The sequence below is a fragment of the Pongo pygmaeus genome, chromosome 19 (assembly GCF_028885625.2).
Source record: "Pongo pygmaeus isolate AG05252 chromosome 19, NHGRI_mPonPyg2-v2.0_pri, whole genome shotgun sequence".
NCBI classification, from domain to species: Eukaryota; Metazoa; Chordata; class Mammalia; order Primates; family Hominidae; genus Pongo; species Pongo pygmaeus.
In genome coordinates this window covers 87,088,258-87,107,351 of record NC_072392.2, presented here as the reverse complement: position 1 = coordinate 87,107,351, position 19,094 = coordinate 87,088,258, and the positions used below count along the sequence as shown (strand labels likewise).

At 35.9% G+C, this 19,094-nt stretch overlaps 1 protein-coding gene across 2 annotated transcripts in view; it reads left to right on the top strand.

The window, feature by feature from the left end:
* ABCA8 (ATP binding cassette subfamily A member 8) overlaps positions 1-19,094 on the top strand; it is an 88,531-nt gene that overhangs the window by 24,718 nt on the left and 44,719 nt on the right. For both annotated transcript variants that reach the window (XM_054457418.2, XM_054457417.2), the window contains exons 7-16: positions 1,141-1,282; positions 1,613-1,798; positions 2,785-2,932; positions 5,963-6,131; positions 8,645-8,703; positions 9,417-9,527; positions 10,748-10,923; positions 11,832-11,951; positions 12,193-12,331; positions 12,929-13,019. In XM_054457418.2, the coding sequence (XP_054313393.2) occupies positions 1,141-1,282; positions 1,613-1,798; positions 2,785-2,932; positions 5,963-6,131; positions 8,645-8,703; positions 9,417-9,527; positions 10,748-10,923; positions 11,832-11,951; positions 12,193-12,331; positions 12,929-13,019 (1,341 nt within the window). The remainder of the gene's footprint in view (positions 1-1,140; positions 1,283-1,612; positions 1,799-2,784; positions 2,933-5,962; positions 6,132-8,644; positions 8,704-9,416; positions 9,528-10,747; positions 10,924-11,831; positions 11,952-12,192; positions 12,332-12,928; positions 13,020-19,094) is intronic.

The following is a 19,094-nucleotide window of genomic DNA, read 5'->3' as shown; positions in this document are numbered from 1 at the left end:
GTCTGGAAGAGTTCCTTCCAGTATTAACATCTTATAAATCAATATTGACCTCTTGTTTGAATTAATACTGGAGGGAAATGTAGCAGAGCAGTGAAATCTAAAGACTCTAGAGCCAAAACCCCTGAACTTGAAACATAGTTACATAACACCCTTGTTCATTAGGTTCTCTATCAAAAATAATGGTATTCTGAATAGGGCTATTGGGAGAATAAAATGATTTAATGTTTGCTAAATTCTTAAAATATTCTTCAACACATATTAATTGCTATGTGTGTGAGTTATTATTGTGTCGGTTTTGCAGCTGTTTTGTTTTTGATTTTTAAAATTATTATTTCATTATAGTTTTCAAAGAATATTGTAAAACAAAGGAAAAGAAATTGATGAGGAAAGGAAAGTGAATTATTCTGACATAAAAGAATGGGATTCAAAAAAAAATATTTCTTAACAAAAACAATGAATGGAATTAAAGGCAAGTATGTAGACTTTTCAGTGAACACATCCAGAGAAAGATGACAATAGCTTTTGGGGAAGGAGTGACATGACCGAATTACACATAAGGAAGAATTTCTTGTCTCTGAGGAAACTTGTGATGGTCCTGAACTTGGAGAGACTCCAGAGAGGAGAGAAGGGTCTGAGGTTCACTGAGGGGCTACCTTGTATTAAGACAGTGCCCTACATAGCCATCATCTTATTTAGTCTTCAGTGGTAGTATTATTCCTGGTGTCCAGAGAAATAAAGGAATAAATAGAGGGGTTACAGAGGTTGCCCAAGGTTACGGAGCAAGAATGCAGCAAATAAAATGTTTGATCCAAAATCTATTAGACTGGAAACCTAATTTCCCCCCCACCGCCCCCACCCCCAAGAACAATGTGCACGTGTGTGTGTATGTGTGTGAATGTATTTCTGAAATCAATTTTAGGAAAAACAATTCCTAATTCCCAAAGAATATTCCTAATTCTGAAGAATTCTTCCCAAAACTTTTACCTTGTATTTATGTATCTTAGAACATCCAATAAATACCTGTTGAAAGAGAGAATGAATGGATGAATAAGTGAATGAAAAGTTATGTTAGAATCCATTTCAGGTCTTCCTTTTCAAGTGAACATAAAATACTAAAATAACATTTTGTTTCCACATTAGGCTCTCCTGGGGTTTGCTCTATGCTGGTTTCATCTTCATTATGGCCCTTTTCTTGGCATTTGTTATAAAATCTACCCAGTTTATCATTTTGTCTGGCTTCATGGTAGTCTTCAGCCTCTTTCTCCTGTATGGATTGTCTTTGGTGAGTTAGTGAATTAAATATCTTTCCATCCACCTATAGCCTAAAAATTAAGTGTTTGTTTCTGACTGATTACTCTATATGCCTCCTTTTTTCTCTGCCTACTCTGTTTGCATGTGAAAAATCTATAAACAGGTACAATTTGATTTGAGGTGTTTTGTAATGTCAATTTTTAGTGCAATTTGCAGAACATAGTTTTGTATGTTATATACAAAATAACTATAATATACAAGTGTTACATACACAAAATAACTATAATTTTGTATATCTATTTTATTGTTCTAGTAATAATGTTAGAGAAACATAAACCAACTAGATCTTCTCTCATTTTAGGTAGCTTTGGCTTTCTTAATGAGCATCTTGGTAAAGAAATCTTTCCTCACCGGCCTGGTCGTGTTCCTCCTCACTGTCTTTTGGGGGTGTCTGGGGTTCACATCACTGTACAGACACCTTCCTGCATCCTTGGAGTGGATTTTAAGCTTGCTGAGTCCCTTTGCCTTCATGCTTGGAATGGCCCAGGTGAGACGCCATCTGCATGTCTATTAATGGCATTTCTGAAACACCTGTCCCTCTGGAATTCATAGGCTATAATCATTTACAAACTTAGCATTGTAAGGCTTAGAATTCTAGTGAAGGCCATTATAAAGTTGAAAAGACAGAACTTTTAAAAGCTTTGAAATTATTTAGCCCAGCAAAATAAGACATTTAGACAGTGAAAAAAAAGAGGATCAACATACAATTATTTAAAGGCAATATAAAGTATTTTCTTAGGCTATTAATTAAATATGGACATGTGGCAAATCTAATTATAAATAACTATTCCAGTTCATGTTTTTACCTAGTAATTGAAGAGAATACATGATTAAAAACCATTAAATCAAATTAAATTAAAAATTTAAAACATCTGGAAAATTCATTAGTAAATTATGTTTCTGTTCATAAAATGTCTTTTCTGTTTATGTGATTCTTCTTGAATTCCCCTTGCCTTCCCTCTAATTAAATGGAAATGTCAACCATTAAATATCCATTATTTAGTGTTTAACAAAAGGATTGTTAATTGTAAAGAGCTCATTAACTTGAACATCATAGATGAGCCCACTTCTGGTTCTCCTTAAACACACCAGTGCCTTTTGCCCAGAAATTCTCCCTCATGCTACCAGTTTACACGGATCACCACACCTTTTGACTGTGTCCTATTTGGTAAAAGTTCATCTAAGTTCGATCTCAAATGTCATCTCTTCCCATACTTCCCTGCTTCCTCCTAATGTTTCAATTTCATTTGGAACATATTTTTATCATAGCAATTACTAAATTGTATTCTAGTTGCTCATATGTCCATGCCTTCCAAGGCATAGATTTGAGAACCATAAAGGAGGCAGTCTCCCTATATAACTCTATTCTCAGTATGAGGCAATGAGTAGTCATTTTATTACTATGCTAAACCTAACTGTTTAATATGTATCTTATACCTAATTTCCCTTAATTAATTACTTTTTAATTTTCAGCTTTTACACTTGGACTATGATTTGAATTCTAATGCATTTCCTCATCCATCGGATGGCTCAAATCTCATTGTAGCAACAAATTTCATGTTGGCATTTGATACTTGCCTCTATCTGGCATTGGCGATTTACTTTGAAAAAATTTTGCCAAGTGAGTAATGATATGATTAAAATCATATACCATTTAAATAATTTTATTTCTGAAAACAAATCTCCTAATGGATACACTATTAATATTTTAAGGACTACTTTGTGTATCAACAGCAAAGAGAGAAACAAAGTCGTCGCTACTGGCCAAATTATTTCTTCATTTCTTTCTCACTACTTGACTTGTCAGAACTAAAGCCTGAATTTTGTTTATAGAATCACTAACCTTCATTTGAACTTCACTTTGAGTATATGGTATTTTTTTTTAGACCTCTTAGAAAGCTAGTTCCTAAACAGTTCTGGTAATCATGGTCATTTATAGCTGCTTATGTCTAACTGTTTAGCTCAATGGTTCTGAGCTCTGGCTGGACAACAGAATCATGTGAAGAATTTTAAAGCAAGTCTAAGCCCAGCTCAACCTGAAGAGATTCTGATTTAATTAAGCAATGCATCTACATTAAAAAAAAATCTCCCCAGAAGTTCACAATAGGAAAGCCAATATATCATAAATTTTCATTTGTATCACCTTGCAACATACAAGAATATGAGTTTCACAAAAGCAGGGATTCGTTTTGTTCACAGATGAGATTTAAGCACCCACCACAGTGTCTGATGCACCCTAGAGACTCAGTAGATACTTGTGTGCTTCACTTTTTTTTTTCCTTTTGAGACAGAGTCTCGCTCTGTCATCCAGGTTGGAGTGCAGTGGCACAATCTCGGCTCACTGAAACCTCCGCCTCCCCGGCTCAGGCAATTCTCCTGCCTCAGCCTCCCAAGTAGCTGGGATTACAGACGTGTGCCACACGCCTGGCTAATTTTTCTATTTTTAATAGAGACAAGGGTTTCACCATGTTGATCAGGCTGGTCTCAAACTCCTGACCTCAGGTAATACACCCGCCTCAGCCTCCCAAAGTGCTGGGATTACAGGCATGAGCCACAGTGCCCAGCTTGCTTCACTTTTTTCTCCCTCCTTTTATAACCAAAGGCAGGCCCTGATTCTCCCTTCTGCGTTTCCTATTCAAGACAGAATGCCAAGGGCCCTTTATTCAAAAAGCAATGAATACACACTTGTGGAAAGGGAAGAAGGGGAAAGGGTGAGCAGGAAGACAGAAAGCCACATCTTGAGGCAGGAAATTCATCCTGTTTTGTTTTTGCTGTTTTTAAGATAATCTTTTAAGAATTACTGTCTCTTCCTTTTAAAAGAACCCAGAACAAAAGATGTCAGGATCCACTATTGTTGGCTAGCACGCTTATTATACAATTAGAATTGTTTGAATATGGTATGTTTTCATTTGATTTTTTCCAGTAGAGGTAAAAATTACATAACTGATTAGAAAAATTACTTTTCTGCCTACTAATATTTTAAGCCTTTCTACCCCTTGTTAACATTGCTTATTTAAGACACATACTTAAATATATTTTCTCTGTTCTACTTTTGTTCTTATGGCAAAATCTCATTGACTTTTTTTTGTGTTTCTATCATACTGTTTATCCCTGCGGTGCTGTGTGTAGTTAGGAAATTTACTCTTGTGACCCTTGTACTTACTAATTCTTCCCTTTCTCCTTCTACTTACTAAAACATCCTGGTTGTATTATTTTTCATTTTTGTTTTTCCAATGTGTTTATCCTCAGTGGATCCACAAACAGATGTCCCTGTGTTTACAATTGCTTATTAGTATCCTCTTAGGTAATTGTTTTCTCTAACTAATTTAAATTTATTTTGGTGTGCACTGTGTGATATATTCCATCTTTTTTTGTCCTTGCTTCAAACATATTCTAATGATATTACTTTAAATATTCTCTTTGTATATGTTTTATCAAGTTATATCACATATTGTTACATTTTCATGTCTGCATTTTATTTTTTACTTAACATTATATCACAAAAATATCTTTCACATCCACACTTTTTCCGATTTCAAAAGCATAGTATTTTATTATTATAACTAGAAAATTTATTTCATCCCAATAAGTGAGTTGTTCAATTTTCTTCCTAATTATTATCTGCTCACTAAGCTTGAATTTAAGACCAGAGGTGACTTTGTTCAAAATGCTTTTAAAGATAATAAATATGAATGACAGAAAAATTAACTGGACAAAATGACAGAATTATTTCATGGTAAATCTGGTGGCAGAAGGTATCCAGTTATGGCGGCATGCTTTTATTTGCTAGATTTTTCTTTTGTCAAAAGGGAGAGATAGGTACTAACAACATACCATGTGGCAGGTATACAGAGAATGTAAGACATTTATTGCATGAATGAAGGACTGAACATGTGAGAAGTACACAGAAGTTTGAAAACCCATAACCTTACAGTGGGGGTAGTTGCAGAATGTTAGTGAAGTACGATTCTTCCACTTCATGTTTCCTAATATGAAGAAAAACAGAAGGTATCATAGAATACTAATACAGCTGGATTCGTTTCTAGCAAGATGTTTATGAGTACTATGTCTTTAAAGCAGATCATAAATTTGCTTAAGAGGAAAATTGTGGTTTGGGGATGAAATAAAGCAAAATACAAAATAGCTTTTAAAGTATTCACTTTGTGTTAAGTTTCAACTAATTATTTTATCGTGTTCTTTTTCTTTCTTACGAACGTGTCATTTACTTTTCTTAAATCCTATTCTATCTTCTTTTGGATTTTTTATAAGGTATCCAATAGTCATTCTCAATTTCTTCTTTCTTTGCCTATGTAACGACACCTGGTCTTCTAGACAGAATTCAGCATGCCTGCATATCTTACATTAGCAATTCAATCTGTCTTTCTTGAGGTTAAGAAATTCTAAAACATTTGTTTAAATTCCTTTTGAAATATTTAAAAATCACAGTTTCATTGCTTCCTATAGGATTTATTATAGTAGAGACATCTGGTATTTTTTTTCCTTATGAAGCTACATGTGTCAAAACGTGCATTACCTGCTGTTGACCACATGTTCTAGCGACAAAGGGCTGCATTGCCGTGCTACATTACTGGGACTCTCTCTCCCTAACGTGATAATTGACCCAATATTTGATTGTCTTCTGGCCATGTAGATGAATATGGACATCAACGTCCACCTTTGTTTTTCCTGAAGTCCTCATTTTGGTCTCAAACACAAAAGACTGATCACGTGGCCCTTGAAGGTGAAATGGATGCCGATCCTTCATCTCATGACTCTTTTGAACCAGTGCCTCCAGAATTCCAAGGGAAAGAAGCCATCAGGTAATAAGGCTGCAGGTGGAGAACAGGGCAAAAAAGGCAGGAAGCTAAGAGTTAGCACCTGAGGCAAGCAGTGTTCCCTTTTGTGCTCTGTAGACAGTTCCCACCTGTCCTCACCTACGCTGCTTCTGTCACTTTCCACCTCAAGTTCAAAGAAAGATCCCTTTACCAACCCCTTACAGCCTAACATTGTCAACATTTACACAAATAAAAGCTTAAATTTTATCAGCTTCTTTAAGCTGATAAAAAAGATTCAGTCTTTTACTTGTTGTTTCTCTTCATCCTCAGTCTCCCTCATTGCTTTCTAGGTCTCAGTTATTCACTCTTTGTCCCCACCTCATCTATATCCTTTTTCTTTTTTTTTTTTTTTTTTTTTGATGGAATTTTGCTCTTGTTGCCCAGGCTGGAGTGCAATGGTGCGATCTCAGCTCACCGCAACTTCCGCCTCCCAGGTTCAAGCGATTCTCCTGCCTCAGGCTCCCAAGTAGTTGGAATTACAGGCACCCGCCACCACGCCCGGCTAATTTTGTATTTTGAATAGAGATGGGGTTTCTCCATGTTGGTCAGGCTGGTCTCTAACACCCGACTTCACTCGGCCTCACAAAGTGCTGGGATTACAAGCATGAGCCACTGCACCTGGCTTTTTCTCTCCACTTTTTATACTTCTCGTTTTTCTTCTATTTTTTGTCCTTTAAAAGAAGATGAAAGAGTAAGAAAGAAGGACAAAGAAAAGGCCTAGAGGTAGATACAAAGGGAATTCAGGGAGAGGTGCCCTTCAGAGTTAAGCATATCTCATTCTGTGTGACAACAAAATGTCCATTTTGTTTGGTGCTGGTGACTTTTATTTCTAGATATGAGAAAATAGGAAGAAAGTCCTTAAGATCCCTGACTTTCCAAGTCATACTCATCATCAATGACCACCAGCCTGTGTCAGTCCCTGTGAAATGTCTCAGATTATCCCAGGTTGCTGAACTTCTAAAGAGCCCATTTCACTGTGTTATTTTAGCCTGTTCCATATTTATCTTCCATATTTTTATTTGTCCCACAACTAAGCTAGGTTTACTCTAGCAGAGCAGCTCAGAGCAAAACAGTGGCTTTATTTGATGTGTTTGTGTGTTTCTTTTTGTTCCTCTTTGAGCTCTTTAACACCTTGCCCAATTATAAGTGCTGTGGAATGAGGGTAAAATGGAATTTAAAATAAGAATATCTAATTAAACAGCTTAGGCCAGGAGTGGTGGCTCACATCTGTAATCCCAACACTTTGGGATTTCTTTCTTTCTTTCTTTCTTTCTTTCTTTCTTTCTTTCTTTCCTTTCTTTCTTTCTTTCTTTTTCTTTCTTTCTTTCTTTCCTTCCTTCCTTCTTTCTTGAGGCGAGTGGATCACTTCAGCTCAGGAGTTTGAGACCAGCTTGAGCCACATGGCAAAACCCCATCTCTACTAAAAATACAAAAATTAGCCAAGCATGGTGCTGCACGTCAGTAGTCCCAGCTACTTGGGAGACTGAGGCACAAGAATCGCTTGAACCCAGGAGGCAGAGGTTGCAGTGAGCCAATATTGTGCCACTGCACTCCAGCCTGGGTGATAGAGCAAGACTCTCCCTCAAAAAATAATAATAATAATAATAATATCTAATTAAACAGCTTTATATGAATAGAGACTGAATATTTTATGAATAGTAGATGATAAAATAAGAAACATAAGTTTGATTTGGCTTATGGATTATATACTTACCTGGTAGAATGAAACCATGCAGGTTAAGCGCCTAGAATTCCAGACCTATAATAGTACTAAGCATAAGTTAATTTAATTCCTTTCTATAGCCATCATCTCCATGTAACCAATATCATCTTATATACACTGTACACACAAGATGAAATATTTTACTTGCCTTCCAACACAGCCCTAAAGCCCTGCAAAAATTTTCAGGTTGTGAAACCTGAAGCTGATCTGGAATAAGTACGTTGGTTAAGGTAACAGAGCACTAAGTGGTTGTAATGGGATAAGCTTAGGTGGGCAGTACTGTGAACCCCATGCTCTTGCCGTTATGATACATTGATTGTCTTTCTTACTGTAGTTCTTAATGAACCTTGGGAGACCTTGAATCAGGATAGCCAAAGATCTTTCCAACCTGTGCCACTGGTTCACAGGAGCCTGTGGGTATCGAATGTCCTTGTCATCTCTTGGCCTTGCTTCCTTAGCTTTGCTGTTCAGAGGTGATCCCGTTCTCCAATACTAATATTGGCTTATACCCCAATCTATGGAACCTTTGCTTATGGGTCCCAAGCACAGTGAAATTCTTATAACTCCTCACATATAAGTCCTCACATGACGCTAGTGTGCAGACAGGGTTGGCAAGCGGTATTCTGGCTGATTCTGTCACACAGCTATGACTGTGAGAGTGAAGACCTAGATCTTCATGTACCCTGAAGATAAGATTCATCCAATCCCGTCTACCAAACTGGAAATTACAAACTGAAGAAAATTGTCACTTTGAAGTATCTTTTCTTTTTTTCAGAATCAGAAATGTTACAAAAGAATATAAAGGAAAGCCTGATAAAATAGAAGCCTTGAAAGGTAAAAAAAAAAAAAAAAAGAGAAAATATTTGTTATATTAATATTGATTTCCTGATTTTAATTCAGTTTTGCTTTTGGTGAGTAATTAGTGGTGGTATTTTAGACTTGAAAAGAGTTATTTGAGCTACATAAGACATTTTTTTTCTAACATATTGCTTCTACTTTATAAAAGCTAGAAAAAAATGAATATGTTTTAGAAATAGATGTATTTAGAATCTATACTGGGTAATATTGAGGTAGTCTAAGGATATTCTGGTTTTTTTTTTCTACAAACTCAAGTTTTTCTTCTGTAATCCAAAAGCTATTAGTAGATACTGTATGTTTTTCTTTTGTGTGAAAATGTCACTTACCTCAAAGGAGTTTTAGCCATGTAATAATTTACTATTAATCTATTCTTCCATTTAATAAATATTAACATTGACCTACCATATGCAGGCAATGTCAATGAACCCTATTATATAGACATGTTTCATTCATTTAAACTAAGTAATTTCAAAATTTCAAAAGAAGCTATTTTGAGAAATAAGTTTATAGAGGGAACTTTTAATGTTTTATTTTGAATTTAACAACCCACTATATTTATATATAGAAAAGACAACCATTCAAGAGAATTAATAACAATTCATTGGCTCCATAATAGAATATTATTTGTGGTTTTAATTGTTTTTCATCCCTTTATCTTATCTTTCTTTCCTTTCTTTTTTTCTTCCTAGATCTGGTATTTGACATTTACGAAGGCCAAATCACTGCAATACTTGGTCACAGTGGAGCTGGAAAGTCAACACTGCTGAACATTCTTAGTGGATTGTCTGTTCCCACCAAAGGTGCAAACTAGTTTATTTTCAAAGTCAATTGACAAATAAATCAGCTGTTAATATGAAGTTCTTTCAAGTGTTAATCACAAACACACATACCTAGGGAAAAACGGAATTTTATTTAATGGTAATATTCTGTAGAAGTGTGTAATATTTAATTGGTATACTGCATATGGAATCTGAGTATTTCATAATAACTATTTTCATGGTCATTAGTTGCCATTTGGCATTCCAGCTTCTATCTGTCAGCTCTTTTTTTTTTTAAGCAATAAGGTATTTTTTTTATTTTTTTAAATTTTTATTTTTGGTTTGGGGGTGCATGTGAAGCTTTGTTACATAGATAAACATCATGTCATGGGGATTTGTTGCACATATTATTACATGATCCATGTATTAAGCCCAGTACACAATAGTTATCTTTTCTGCTCCTCTCCCTCCTGCAACCCTCCCCCATCAAGTAGATGCCAGTGTCTGTGATTTGCCTTTTTGTGTTCATAAGTTCTTATCATTTAGCTCCCCCTTATAAGTGAGAATATATGGTATTTCATTTTCTGTTCCTGCATTAGTTACTAAAGATGATAGCCTCTAGCTCCATCCATGCTCCCACAAAAGATATAATCTCATTCTTTTTTATAGCTGCATAATGTTCCATGTGTATATGCACCCCCATTTTCTTTATCTAGTCTGTCTTTGATAGGCATTTAAGTTGACTTCATGTCTTACTGCTCCTCATGATTCTGTGGGTTGACTGGGCAGTTTTTCTATTCTGGACCAAAGTGACTGGGGCTGGATGATTTCACACGGCCTCACTCACATATGTGGAGCTTCAGTTAGGACAGCTGCATGTCTCTTCCCACATGGAAATATATCTTTCAGAAGGCCTGCTGGGATTCTTCACCCAATGATCCCCATGATCCCAGCAGCAAGCAAAGACCAATCACTAGGTGGAAGCTCTTCATCAGATTCTGCTTGTATCACATTTGCTAGGATCCTATGGGGTATATAGGCAAAGCTAAACATGAGGGGTAGACAAAGAGACTACACCTTGATGGGAAAAGCTGCAGATGGGAACATATTTTGAATATAATATGCAACTAAAGTAGAAGTTTCTAATGCCTGAATTGTATAAACTGTGAAGATAAAGTCATACATACAACATTTAATTAACAGCGATTTTATTAAGAAATATCTTAAGCCTTATCTTGATATTAACTTTTCCTTTGTTACAGGTTCAGTCACCATCTATAACAATAAGCTTTCAGAAGTGGCTGACCTAGAAAATCTCAGCAAGCTGACTGGAGTTTGTCCACAATCCAATGTGCAATTTGACTTCCTCACTGTAAGAGAAAACCTCAGACTCTTTGCTAAAATAAAAGGGATTCTGCCACGAGAAGTGGATAAAGAGGTACAAAAATACATTAGAGTTAATGTGTTGGTCAAAATGAGATTATTAAAACCATTTGCACTGAGTTTTAATTTTAAATTATTTGTGCGCAAATCATTGTACAATTGTTGGACAAGAAAATCCAATTTAAACAATAGCTAACATTGCATATAATTTACAATGTGCCAAGCATATCCTTAACTTTAAATCTAATAAATCATTTATTCTTCATGGCAACCCTATGAGATAGGTGCTATTATTATCCCTATTTTATACATGTGGTTCAAGAGAGCAAGTAACTTGACCAACTTACTAGTTGGTCATGACATTCAAACCTGGGAAGTTTGGCTCCAGTGTTTGTGCTTTTTTTTTTGTTTGATTTTTTGAGACAGAGTTTTGCTCTTGTCACCCAGGCTGGAGTGCAATGGCCTTATCCCGGCTCACTGCAACCTTTGCCTCCCAGGTTCAAGCGATTCTCCTGCCTCAGCCTCCTGAGTAGCTGGGATTACAGGAGCGTACCACCACGCTTGGCTAATTTTTGTATTTTTAGTAGAGACGAGGTTTCACCATGTGGGCCAGGCTGGTCTCGAACTCCTCACCTCATGATCTGCCCGCCTCGGCCTCCCAAAGTGCTGGGACTACAGGCGTGAGCCACCGCGCCTGGCCCAGTGTTTGTGCTTTTAACCATTTGCACTTTACAGCCTTGTATTTATAAATTTTAAAAAAAGGAATAAACTTTGGTGTATGACATAAATACCTCATGATCTGCCCGCCTCGGCCTCCCAAAGTGCTGGGACTACAGGCGTGAGCCACCGCGCCTGGCCCAGTGTTTGTGCTTTTAACCATTTGCACTTTACAGCCTTGTATTTATAAATTTTAAAAAAAGGAATAAACTTTGGTGTATGACATAAATACTGTCTTTTGGTTAGATACAAAGAGTTTTGCTGGAATTGGAAATGAAAAATATTCAGGATGCTCTTGCTCAAAACTTAAGTGGTGGACAGAAAAGAAAGCTAACCTTTGGGATTGCCATTTTAGGAGATCCTCAGGTGAGTCACATTGAATTTGCAGGTGAATTCAAAGTTTAAAAAATGGAACTTTTGGTAATAATTCAAATATTTTATTTGCAAAGGACATGTGTTATAAAATATTCATAATAGAACATTAAATGGAGTATCTAAATCCTAACCATAATACTCTGTTAAATATAATCAATATGGCTTTTGCATTGTTTTCTGGAAGAACTTCACCTTTGTGGAAAACCGCTTTATACACTTTCCTCGTTTATAGATTTTCCTGTTGGATGAACCAACTGCTGGATTGGATCCCTTTTCAAGACACCAAGTATGGAACCTTCTGAAAGAACGCAAAACAGACCGCGTGATCCTCTTCAGTACCCAGTTCATGGATGAGGCCGACATCCTGGCAGGTAATCACTGGTTTCTGTTAAGTATCCTGAGGAAGATTTTAAGAGATCTAAAAAATATGGATTGGTCTCCGAACAGTTATATTTTGTAATTCAGTAATCTAGCTGTATCTGGTAAACTGAATGGCTGGTGGTAATTTGAACTGGACGCAAAGCCTCTTGCAACCATTTCAGTGTATCTTGCAGAATTTTGTATAATTTGGTCACATAGAAGCATGATCTGCCAGGAAACTCGCTTATTGCAAAATAAGTGAAGTTGAGTTTCTAAGAGATCAATCCTTTTACTCAGAATTGAGGGAAATCCACTTGAAATATTCAAATGATTTTAATGTTTCATCTGTTAAAATGTATAATGGGATAATTTTCTATATTAGAACATATATCCACAAAATTTAACCTCCCTGATGGGATGGATTGCAAAACGGTACGTAAACGAGATTAAAATGTGTCTATTTCATTGAGTCCTTATCAAGTCCTGCATTTAAAACCTTAGAAGCTCCTGAATTAAAGTTTGATTATAGAGATGATTACCTGTCTTTTCTTGGAAATGAATGGGCCACTTTTTGACAAACTTTCATCTTTGCTCTTCTTCTTTTTCAGACAGGAAAGTATTTCTCTCCCAAGGGAAGCTAAAGTGTGCGGGCTCTTCTTTGTTTCTAAAGAAGAAATGGGGGATTGGATATCACTTAAGGTAAGGTCACTTAAGAAGGCTGTGAGTAGATGAGAACTGGTCTAGTGTAAGGCTTGATGCTTGAAGCAAAACATTACAACATATAAGAAGAATTTGTATTATTATTATTATTTTTTTGAGATGGAGTCTTGCTCTGTCGCCCAGGCTGGAGTGCAGTGGCGCGATCTCGGCTCACTGCAAGTTCCGAGGGCCTCCCGGGTTCACGCCATTCTCCTGCCTCAGCCTCCCAAGTAGCTGGAACTACAGGCGCCCGCCACCACGCCTGGCTAAGTTTTTTTGTATTTTTAGTAGAGTCGGGGTTTCACTGTGTTGGCCAGGATGGTCTCGATCTCCTACTCTCGTGATCCGCCCGCCTCGGCCTCCCAAAGTGCTGGGATTACAGGCATAAGCCACCGCACCCAGCCAAGAATTTGTATTATTATTATTATTATTATTATTATTATTTTGAGACAGAGTCTTGAAGAATTTGTATTATTATACACAGGTGTTTGTACAAACATGTACACGTATTTGTGTCTACCTAGTTAGTATGCATATGTAAGAGATATTGATCTGGAGATTTTAGATATTGAGAATATAACAACAAAAGTTTAGATAAATATGATTAAAAAATATATATCTTCAACACAGTTTTTATTAATGGAGGTATGTATTATGGGAACCTTTTCAACTGACACACTTGTATTTTACACCTTTATCATCTCTCATCTTCCCAGGGTGTTAATATATTCTTAAGTCAGCTACTTGCTTCCACTCCTCCTAGATCTTCCCCTTCTTTCTTGTTCTTCTCCTCCTGTCCATCCTCTTCATTTTATTATCTTTATTTTGAAGAGCAGCATATTCTAACTGTAATTTACTGAGTGACTCAGATATGATACTTAACATTATTTTACTTAAATCTTCTATCTTTTAACTTTTAATTTTAATGAGTACATAGTAGGTGTATATATTTATGGGGCACATGAGATATTTTGATACGTACAGTGCATGATAATAACATCGGATAAATGGGGTATTCATTGCCTCAAGCATTAATCACTTCTTTGTGTTACAAACATTCCTGTTATACTCTTTTAGTTGTTTTAATATATATTGACTGTAGTCAACAATATATTTCACATATTAATATAGTCTGTATAGTCATTAATATATTGTACATGTAATAAAATCTGTGAAGAATGTCACAGTAGTATAATATAATTATATTCACAAGTAATCTAATCTGTGAAGAATGTGCTATCAAATACTAGCTCTCATTCTACTAACAGTATTATTGTACCCATTAACCATCCCCACTTCCCCACCACCCCACCACCCTTCTCAGCCTCTGGTAACCATCCTTCTACTCTCTATCTCCGTGAAATCAATTGTTTCAATTTTTAGCTCTCGCAAATGAATGAGAACAAATGAAGTTTGTCTTTCTGTGCCTAGCTTATTTCACTTAATATAATGATCTCCATTCCATCCATGTTGTTGCAAATGACAGGATCTCATTCTTTTTATGGCTGAATAGTACTCCATTGTATGTGTGTACCACATTTTCTTTACCCAATTATCTGTTGATGGACACTTAGGTTGCTTCCAAATCTTGGCTCTTGTGAATGGTACATCAATAAACATGAGAGTGCAGATATTTCTTTGACATATTGATTTCCTTTCTTTGGGGTATATACCTAGTAGTGGGATTGCTGGATCATATGGTAGCTCTATTTTTAGATTTTTGTGGAACTTCCGAATGTTGTCTATAGTGGCTGTACTAATTTACATTCCCACCGAGTACGATGATTCCCTTTTCTCCACATCCTTGCCAGCGTTTGTTGTTGCCTGTCTTTTGGATAAAAGCCATTCTAACTGGGGTGAGATGATGCCTCATTGTAGTTTTGATTTGCATTTCTCTGATGATCAATGATGTTGAGCCCTTTTTCATATGCCTGTTTGTCATTTATATGTCTTCTTTTGAGAACTATCTATTCAGATGTTTTGCCCATTTTGAAATGGATTATTAGATTTTTTCCTATTAAGTTGTTTGAGCTCTTTATATAGTCTGATTATTAATCACTTGTTAGATGGATAGTTTGCAAATATTTTCTCCTACTCTATGAGTTGTCCCTTTACTTGATTGATTGTTTGCTTCGTTGTGCAGAAGCTTTTTAATTTGATGTAATTTCATTTGTCCATTTTGGCTATAGTCGCCTCTGCTTGTGGGGTAGAGAAATCTTTACCCAGACCAATGCCCTGGGAAGTTTCCTCAATGTTTTCTTGTAGTAGTTTCCTAAGTTGAGGACTTATAATTAAATCTTTAATCCTTTTGTACTTGATATTTGTAAACAGTGAGAGATAGGAGTCTAGTTTCATTCTTCTCCATATGGATATCCAGTTTTCTTAGCACCATTTATTGAAGAGACTTTCTCCAATGTACGTTCCTGGTCCTTTGTTGAAAATGAGTTTACTGTAGATGTATGGATTTATTTCTGCATTCTCTATTCTGTTCCATTGGTCTATGTGTCTGGTTTTATGCCAGTACCATGCTGTTTTGGTTATTATAACTCTGTAGTATAATTTGAAGTCAGATGATGTGATTCCTTCAGTTTTGTTCTTTTTGCTAAGAATGGCTTTTTCTATTCTGGGTCTTTTGTGGTTCCATGTAAATACTAGTTTTTTTGTTTTTTATTCTGTGAAGAATGTCATTGGTATTTTGATAGAGATTGTGTTGAATAAGTAGATTGCTTTGGGTAGTATGAACATTTTAACAATATTGATTCTTCCAACCCGTGAGCATAGAATATCTTTCCTTTTTGTATCCTCTTCAATTTCTTACATCAATGTTTTATGGTTTTCGCTATAGAGATCTTTTACTTCTTTGGTTGTTTATCACTAGGTATCTTATTTTATTTGTAGCTATTGTCAATGGGATTACTTTCTTGATTTCTTTTTCAGCTTGCTTGCTGTTAGCATATAGAAATGCTATTGATTTTTGTATATTGATTTTGTAACTGCAACTTTACTGACTTTGTTTATCAGTTCTAATAGCTTTTTGGTGTAGTTTTTAGGATTTTTCAAATATAAGATCATATCATTTGCCCACAAGGATGATTTTATTTCTTTCTTTCCATTTTGGATGCCCTTTTTTCTGCCTCTTATCTGATTGCCACAGCTAGGACTTCCAGTACTATGTTAAATAACAATGGTGAAAGTGGGCATGATTGTTGTGTTCCAGATCTTAGAGAAAAGGCTTTCCCCCATTGAGTATGAGACTATCTGTAGGTTTGCCATATATGGCTTTTATTTTGTTGAGCTATGTTTCTTCTACACCCAGATTTTTGAGGGTTTTATCATGAAGAGATGTTGAATTTTATCAATTGCTTTTTCAGCATCAGTTGAAGTGATCATATCTTTTTTGCCCTTTATTCTGTTGATATGATGTATCACATCGATTTCCATACATTGAACCATCCTTGAATCTCTGGGATAAATCCAACCATGACCAAGATGAATGATCTTTTTTATTGTGTTGTTGAATTCGGTTTGCTAGTATTTTGATGAGGATTTTCGCATCAATATTCCAGTGATATCGGCCTGTAGTTTTCTTCCTTTGATGTGTCTTTGGTGATCAGGGCAATACTAGCCTCACATAATGAGTTTCAAAGTATCCCCTCCTCCTCTATTTTTCAGAATAATTTTGAGTAGGATTGGTAGTAGTTATTCTTTAAGTATTTGGTAGAATTCAGCAGTGAAGCTATTAGGTCCCTTGCTTTTCTTTGCTGGAAGACTTTTTATTATGGCTTTAATCTTATTAGTTGTTATTGGTATGTTCAGGTTTTGGATTTCTTCATGGTTCAATCTTGGTAGATTGTACGTGTCTAGGAATTTGTCCATTTCTTCTAGGTTTTCTAATTTATTGACATACAGTTGCTCATAGTAGCCACTAATGATCATTTGAATTTATGCAGTATCAGTTGTTATTTCTCCTATTTATCTCTGATTTTATTTATTTTTGTCTTGCTCTTTTTTTTTCTTTTTTTTAGTCTGGCTAAAAGTTTGTCCATTTTGTTTAACTTTTCAAATTTTTCAACTTTTTGTATTGTTTATTTCATTTCAATTTTATTTATTTCTGCTCTGATGTTTATTATTTCTTTTATTCTACGACTTTTGGTTTTGGTTTGCTCTTGCTTCTCTGGTTCTTAAGAAGCGTCATTAGGTTGTTTGTCTGAAGTTTTTCTCTTTTTGATGTAAGCACTTATTGCTATAAATTCTCCATTTAGTAATGCTTCCACTGTATTCCATAGATTTTAGCATGTTGTGTTTCCATTTTCATTTGTTTCAATAAATTTTTCAATTTCCTTCTTAATTTCTTCCTTGGCCCACTGGTCATTCTAACATATATTATTTAATTTCCATGTGTTTGTATAGTTTCCAAAGTTCCTGTTGTATTGATTTCTAGTTTTATTCTATTGTGGTCAGCGAAGCTATTTGGTATAATTTCAATTTGAAAAAAAAATTTAAGTCTTGTTTTGTGGCTAGCATATCGTGTATCCTTGAGAATGATCCATGTGCTGAGGAGAAGACTGTGTATTCCACAGCCATTGGATAAAATGTTCTATAAATATTTATTGGGTCCATTTGGTCTATAGTGCACGTTAAGTCCAATGTTTTTGATTTTCTGTCTGGATCATCTGTCCAGTGCTGAAAGTAGTGTGTTGAAGTCTCCAGCTATTATTGTACTGCGTCTCTCTCTGTGTGTCTGTCTTTACCCTTAATAACATTTGCATTACATATCTGGGTGCTCCAGTGTTGGGTGCATATATATTTATAATTGTTGTATCTTCTTGCTGAATTGACCCTTTTATCATTATATAGTGACATTCTTTTTCTCTTTTTATGGTTTTTGTCTTGGAATTCATTTTGTCTAACATAAAGATATGTATTTCTGCTCTTTTCTGTTTTCTATTTGCATGGAATGTTCTGTTATTATGCCTTGAATAAACTTTCTATCTTTATCTCTTTCTCTATCTCCTCCTTAAGGACAGTGACTCTTATACTTGTCCTTTGGAGGCTCTTTTTTAGATCTTGTAGGCGTGCTTCGTTCTTTTTCAATTATTTTGTCTTTTGTCTCTTCTGAGTATTTTCAAATAGCCTGTCTTCAAGCTCATTGATTCTTCTGCTTGATCAATTCTACTATTGGAGACTTTGATACATTCTTCAGTATGTCAATTGATATTTTAGCTCCAGAATTTCTGCTTGATTTTTAAACATTATTTCAATCTCTTTGTTAAATTTATCTGATAGGATTCTGAGTCCCTTCTCTGTGTTATCTTAAATTTATCTGAACTTCCTCAAAACAACTATTTTGAATTATCTGTCTGAAAAGTCACATATCTTTGTCACTCTGGTATTGGTCCCTGGTACCTTATTTAGTCATTTGGTGAGGTCATGTTTTTTTGGATAGTCTTGATGCTTGTGGATGTTCATCAGTGTCTGGGCATTGAGGAGTTAGGTATTTATTGTAGTCTTCACAGTCTGGGCTTGTTTGTACCCATCCTTCTTGGGAAGGCTTTCCAAGTATTCAAAGGGAATAGAATGTTATGTCTAAGTCTTTGGTCACTGCAGCTGTATCAGCACTAGGGGGCACCCTCAAATCCAGTAACATTGTGATTCTTGCAGACTCTTAGACGTACCACTTTGGTGTTCTTGGAGAATACTTTGGGTTACCGGGCAGAGATTCTTTTTCCCTTCCCTTAACTTTCTCCAAATGGAGTGTGTGTGTGTGTGTGTGTGTGTGTGTGTGTGTGTGTGTGTGTGTGTATTGAGCTGTCTGGAACTGGCAGAGGGGTGACACAAGCACCCCTGTGGCCACCACCACTAGGATTATGCTGGGTCAGATCTAAAGCCAATACAACACTGGGTCTTTCCCAAGACCCGCAGCAACCACTGCCTGGCTACCGCCAATGTTCACTCTAAGCCCAAGGGCTCTTCAGGCAGCAGGTGGCACATACAGCCAGGCTTGTGTCCTTCCTTTTATGGTGGCAAGCTTCCCACTGGCCCAGGGTGGGTCCAGAAATGCCATCTGGGAGCAAG